The 6000-nt window shown below is 41.7% G+C and overlaps 1 protein-coding gene across 2 annotated transcripts in view; it reads left to right on the forward strand.

Moving 5' to 3' along the window:
* The window catches only part of mid1 (midline 1), a 38531-nt gene extending 33161 nt beyond the window's left edge, over positions 1 to 5370 (forward strand). The window contains exons 5-10 of one of the 2 annotated variants that reach the window (XM_083638893.1): positions 689 to 837; positions 942 to 1069; positions 1695 to 1838; positions 2672 to 2833; positions 2933 to 3140; positions 4091 to 5369. In XM_083638893.1, coding sequence (XP_083495019.1) covers positions 689 to 837; positions 942 to 1069; positions 1695 to 1838; positions 2672 to 2833; positions 2933 to 3140; positions 4091 to 4439 — 1140 coding nt within the window. In that variant the 3' untranslated portion in view covers positions 4440 to 5369. Of the gene's footprint in view, positions 1 to 688; positions 838 to 941; positions 1070 to 1694; positions 1839 to 2671; positions 2834 to 2932; positions 3141 to 4090 lie in introns of both variants that reach the window. The other variant, XM_083638894.1, reaches the window with a different exon arrangement.
* Positions 5371 to 6000: the final 630 nt, after the last annotated feature.

The following is a 6000-nucleotide window of genomic DNA, read 5'->3' on the forward strand; positions in this document are numbered from 1 at the left end:
CAACAACTTCCTTACAGTACATATCAATAAAAGGTATTTAGGTTATTGAGGGAAAACTTGTTGAAGGACTAGTAGTTGTAGAATATGATAATGCAGAATAAGGCAGATAAGTGCTTTATAATGACTAATGTCTGAATATGCTACTACTATGCATGCTAATAAGCAACTAGTTAATGGTGAATATGTGTAGGCTACCTTAAAGGTACTACATGTGATTTTAGAGAAAGATTGAGTCAACATGGCTCTCATTTTCCCAGGTCATCATACACTGACGTTTTGGGTTGGTGCGCAGGACCACGTTCAGTTTTTGACGTTCTGGGAAAATGAGAACTGTATTGACTCAATCTTTCTCCAAAATCACATATAGCCCCTTTAATATTCAGTCTTACCTTTCTTTCTAATTGGCAAGGCAAAATTGAATCTCTTAAAAAGTACAAAAAAGGCACGCACATCCAGTGAGGGGTTAAAACCAGGTGCAGGACCGAAGTGCAAATAAGTAATAAAAATAGAGTCCGCACACTGGCAGCTGCTCCCAAATATTTATTTGACCACAAAAAAGTGACGTTTCGGGCAAAGCCCTTCCTCAGACATCAGAAATTGAATCTCTTCTCACAGGTTGTGAGAGGGTAGCGGGTTACCTCGCGTACCTGCCCGGCTATTCAGCATGTCCTTCCTTGTTATTTTCCAGTCTGTGCGGTTGAGGAAACTCGCCCAGCAGATAGCCAGCTGCAAGCAGTGCATTGAGAGGTCCTCCTCCCTCATCACTCAGGCCGACCAAACCCTCAAGGAGTCGGACCACGCTCGCTTCCTTCAGACAGCCAAAAGCATCTGCGAGAGGTGAGGGAACACACCTGCGGCAAATTGTGTAACCGTATCAATATGGATTGATGCAATAACTGTATAAAACTGACAACGTCTCACGCTGGACTTGTGTGTTACAGAGTGTCCATGGCAACAGCGTCCTCCCAAATCCTGATACCAGAAATCAACCTGAATGACACCTTTGATACTTTTGCATTGGACTTTACACGAGAGAAGAAACTGCTAGAGAGCTTGGATTACCTCACAGGTGAGTGAGCGAGGTCTTGCAAGTTGAGTATGTGGTATTTTATTGTTTATCATAAAAAAAAAAAAAAAAAATTACCACAGTGTGAGTGTGTGACTGCCACATGAGTTTGGTTTAGCTATCATTTCTAGCCAATTAGACACATCATTGTGCCTCTTCAAACCTATGATTTCAGATGATTTGGTGGAGGCTTTTATCCAAACAATACACTTAAACATTGTCATTACAGTATCATGAATGCATATTATTTTTCATTCTAAGCATATGTGGCCACCATAGTGCTTATATTTCAACAATGTGCTTATTACAAGTCAAATGCTATAAAGGCTGAATTTTAGGTTTCTTTTCCAGATGAATGAAATTGGTTTTGATTGTTCAGGCTTAGAGTGTATTGTGTGTAGAGTGTTTACTGTAGCTCTGCATGGGGGCTGTGGCTGTGTGGGTAGCCTGAGGTACTGCAACCCAACTCAATTATAGGAACATCAAGTTGTCATAAAAAAACCAAATGGGCCCCATTCAAAACAGGACTCTGCAACTGATTGTTGGGATTTTTTTCTACAAGGAACACAATCTACTCAACTGTAATTGCTGTCCTCACACAACTTTTCATTTTTTTTTCCTGTTGCAGCACCAAATCCACCAGCAATCCGCGAGGAATTATGTACAGCTTCGTATGACACGATCACTGTTCACTGGACGTCGGACGATGAGTTCTGTGTGGTATCATATGAACTTCAGTACGCCATCTTCACCAGCCAGGCTAATGTTGTCAGTAAGTTGCATTTTGTAAGCTGCGCTCCACATAGGAGTACAATGGTTTGTTGTGGAAAATGGCAATGACCATGAAGGAAGGGATTTGAAAGGGATTTCATTGGATTGTTACAGTACATCATCCAGATATAACACTATTTATCCTGGCAGCAGCGGGGGAGGAGGAATCGTCTGTCCAAACTACTTTGAGAGTAATGAGATGTTAGAAAAATACACATTGCAGTTTTTTGCACAGATTCATCAAGGACACAGAACAGGAAGAGAATAAAGGCTCTGTCAGAGTACACATCCAGATGCACATTCCTACCTCTACTCAATATCAAACCTTGGCTGAAGTGTGCAGCAGACTGTTTGAATTGATCGCCATAACAAGGTCGCAGCATGCTCAATCAAGCAATTTGCTCTCTTCTGCTTCAGTGCCCAAGCAGACCTTGGTGCAGTGGTAATGCTATTGTACTTGATGGGTCATGCATTCCCCAAAGAATAGCAGCTATAGGAGGTTGAAACAATATATAGGCTACAATCACTCTGGATTGTCTTAGTCATTGATTTCAAACAGTGAATGGGGGCCCCTACTGTAACTCAACAAAAGTGGAACGATAGACCCTTCTCACGGGGGCCATTTTGTGTCGAAAAGGCAGGGTAAACACAGGTGCAAGCAAAACACTAATGAGGGTTTCAAACTTCCATGATTGGAATTTGGAAACCCTCATTAGTGTGTTGCTTGCACCTGTGTTTATTCTGCCTTTTCGACACAAAATGGCCCCCGTGAAAAGGCTCTATTCACTGGTGTTGTCCTTTCTCACTGAACATGTGTGTCTGTCTGGGCTGCAGGTCTGTGTAACTCTGCAGAGAGCTGGATGATAGTACCCAACATCAAGCAGAACCACTATACTGTGCATGGGCTCCAGTGTGGCACCAAGTACATGTTCATAGTCAAGGCCATAAACCAGGCTGGGTCCCGCAGCAGTGACCCTGGGAAGCTGAAGACCAATAGTATGTGAATTTCATTACTGATACGATTGTGGCTGAAAATCATAAAGCATCTTGCAGGCCAATTATAGAGACGTTTTAAAAATGTCTGCCTTTTTGTAGGTCAGCCGTTCAAGCTGGACCCAAAGTCTGCTCACCGGAAGCTGAAAGTGTCCCATGACAATCAGACAGTGGAGAGGGACGAGATGTCGTCCAAGAAGAGCCACGCTCAGGAGCGCTTCAGCAGCCAGAGCAACTACGGCATCCTGGGCAACGTCTACATCGACAGCGGACGCCATTACTGGGAGGCTCTGATAGGAGGAAGCACCTGGTAAAGATATGAACCTTTTTTAAATTCTCTCTTTTTTTGTTATACAAAGGTCCATACAAACAATGTACTTACAAGCCATATCTGACCAAACCGTCTGTAAAATACAGTTGTAATGGAAAAGTAATGATACAATAAATACTACAGAGGCAAATGAGGACCGATAAAGTAAGTGGAAGAACCTTTGTTTTTCATTATGGAAAATCACGTTTCAGTCACTGATCTTGGATTCAAACTACAGTGTAGGGAATAGGGATGCACTGATATGAAAATGTTGGCCGATACCAATAACTGATATTAAAGGAGAATTTCTGTATTTTTCAACCCGGACCCTATTTTTGTAATTTTGTCATTTTAACTAACTAATGTGAGCAGCCTCGGCAGCCTGCACGTACATCTACTAAACAAGCTTATTTTAGCAATGGACACAGGCTCAGGTTGTTATTGTAAAAGAAAGTAAAAGAAAGAAAATTAACACTTGTATTACCTTGCAGTAAGTAGCCTGTTGCTCCTCTGTCTCTCTGTCTCTCCATGCCCGTCTCTTCAGTTTGTATCCATAACGACTTTTTCTGCAACAATGCAACTCTCGCGAGACTCTCGCAACTCTCACGGTTACACAGTTCCACCCAGGATCAGCAGGCAGTTGGAGGTCAATAGAAGCGCTTCCATTTCTCTGTGTATCGTATAATAACGATATAAGCCTGTGTGGCAAAAATGAGCTCTTTACAGGACGTACATGTGCCCCGTCCGCCTCTGTTCCAGCCCGTTGCGCGGCTGGATCTCACTCAATACTGCATCAATTTAAAAAAATGTCTGCTCTAATTAGTTAGTTAAACATAAAAACATAAAAAAAATAAGGTCCAGGTTGAAAAATACCAAAATGATCCTTTAACATTGCTGTTATGGCCAATAACAATTCAAACTTTATTAAAAGTGTCTTTCTCGCTCTTCAGGTTTGCGGTGGGCGTTGCTTACAAGTCGGCGCCGAAACATGAGTGGGTAGGCAAAAACTCCGCCTCCTGGGTACTGTCCCGCTGTAACAACTCCTGGGTGGCGCGTCACAACAGTAAGGACATGCCCATCGAGCCCTCCCCCCACCTGCGGCGGGTCGGGGTGCTGTTGGACTACGACTCGGGCTCTCTGTCGTTCTACGACGCGGTGGGCTCTCAGCACCTGTACACCTTCGACATCGCCTTCGCTCAGCCAGTCTGCCCCGTGTTCAATGTGTGGAACAAGTGTTTAACCGTTCTCACCGGACTGCCCATCCCAGATCACTTAGAGGGGACAGACTGCCACAATTAGCGAAAAACCTGTCCTGCCGGATATTCATTGTGTACCCACAACAACCCGACCGGAACGACCACACCTGTTCTGAATATGGTCCCCACGCACTGTGGCAACATGACAACAATGGCTGACAGAACTGACGGCCCCAGAGGCTTCCCAGGCCTACATTTCTAATCAAGCTTTTGTTGGAGTGCATTGATCTTTTTTAGAATTATTTAAGAAATTATTTCCAGACATTTGTTAGATCTCTTTCTTGCTTTGCACATTCATGTACATTATTACTCCGCTAGTTGGTTTTGAGGCTTTGCTTACGAGAAATCATGGGTCATATTTCAAAATTTGATGGAGTTATTTTCATGCAGGTTCAGGATTGTTTTATTTAGAAATTAATGTTTCACAACTTTCCGTGTATGTGTTGAATGATGATAGACCTTTGAGCGCAAGTGATGATATGGACGTGTGGACTCTAGGAGTGGACTCTAGCATAAGTGGAAGAAGTCATCTGCCCTGTAAAGCTTGTTGAAGGCTCTGATACTTTTAGTATTTTGGGGGTATATATAAAAAAATAAATATTTATAGACTATTTTCAAATGTTTTTTAACTGTATTTTTTTTGTCATAGCACTTTGATCACACAAAGACTGTCACTATAAAACTAATGCCCAGCTATGCCATATTGAAAGTTCCTTTTGTCCTCTTTTTTTAAGGAAAAACAAAAACAAACCCATGCAATAGTGTAAAGAAATAGTTTAGATAACATAATTTGTCTTAGAAATGTAAATTTGAAAGCAATCTTCAATAAAATTTAAAATATTTATTATTGGTAAATCATATGCTGTTTATTTTGTAAATAACAGACAGCTTCAGCACTGAGATCATCCTTTTCGTCATGTCAAGTCATACCAGTTCAGTTTGAAAAGAAGTCCAACTTGTCATCATCTGCACACACATGTTCACGTTTCTTTCGCAAGTTTCATTGTGAGCAAGATGCCAGCTATATAAAAGTGACTTAATTTGATTATCAATGTGATTTCTCCCCCTTGTTTTAAGATAATAATGATTTAATACAGCTCACACTTAAATATGCGTCATCTACTTGAACATAAGCCTTCACGGCACCACAGCGTGAGCAAAGCGTCAGTGTTGCTCTAAAAGGTTACTTTGACACCACACTGAACAATGTACAAATTCTGACAAGATTTGCTCTGACATGTCTTTTTGTACGTGAGTAACATGGCTTGAATGTTGCACAGCTTCCTTTCAACTAAAGTAGAGCAGAAAAAAGATGTGAACTCACTGTGACCTCCCCATCAGACACCCTGCAGACATGGATCATGGCAGCGCCTTACTGCATGAACATAATACAGTATGATGCCGCCACCAGGACACTTGCTGTTGGTTTGAATGGGAGGTGTGCAAGTTTGCGTATGGACGAACACTGGAAACCATCTGTCATTTGGGTAAATAATATTGGTGCGTACACAATTCAGTTTTGACTATATTCTTCTGATCATTCTGTAAATCATGAAATAGCTAATCAATTTTTCAAAGTGGTTTGGGCAAAAATGCAGTTTCAT

Source organism: Poromitra crassiceps, assembly GCF_964638095.1.
Source record: "Poromitra crassiceps genome assembly, chromosome: 6".
NCBI lineage: Eukaryota > Metazoa > Chordata > Actinopteri > Beryciformes > Melamphaidae > Poromitra > Poromitra crassiceps.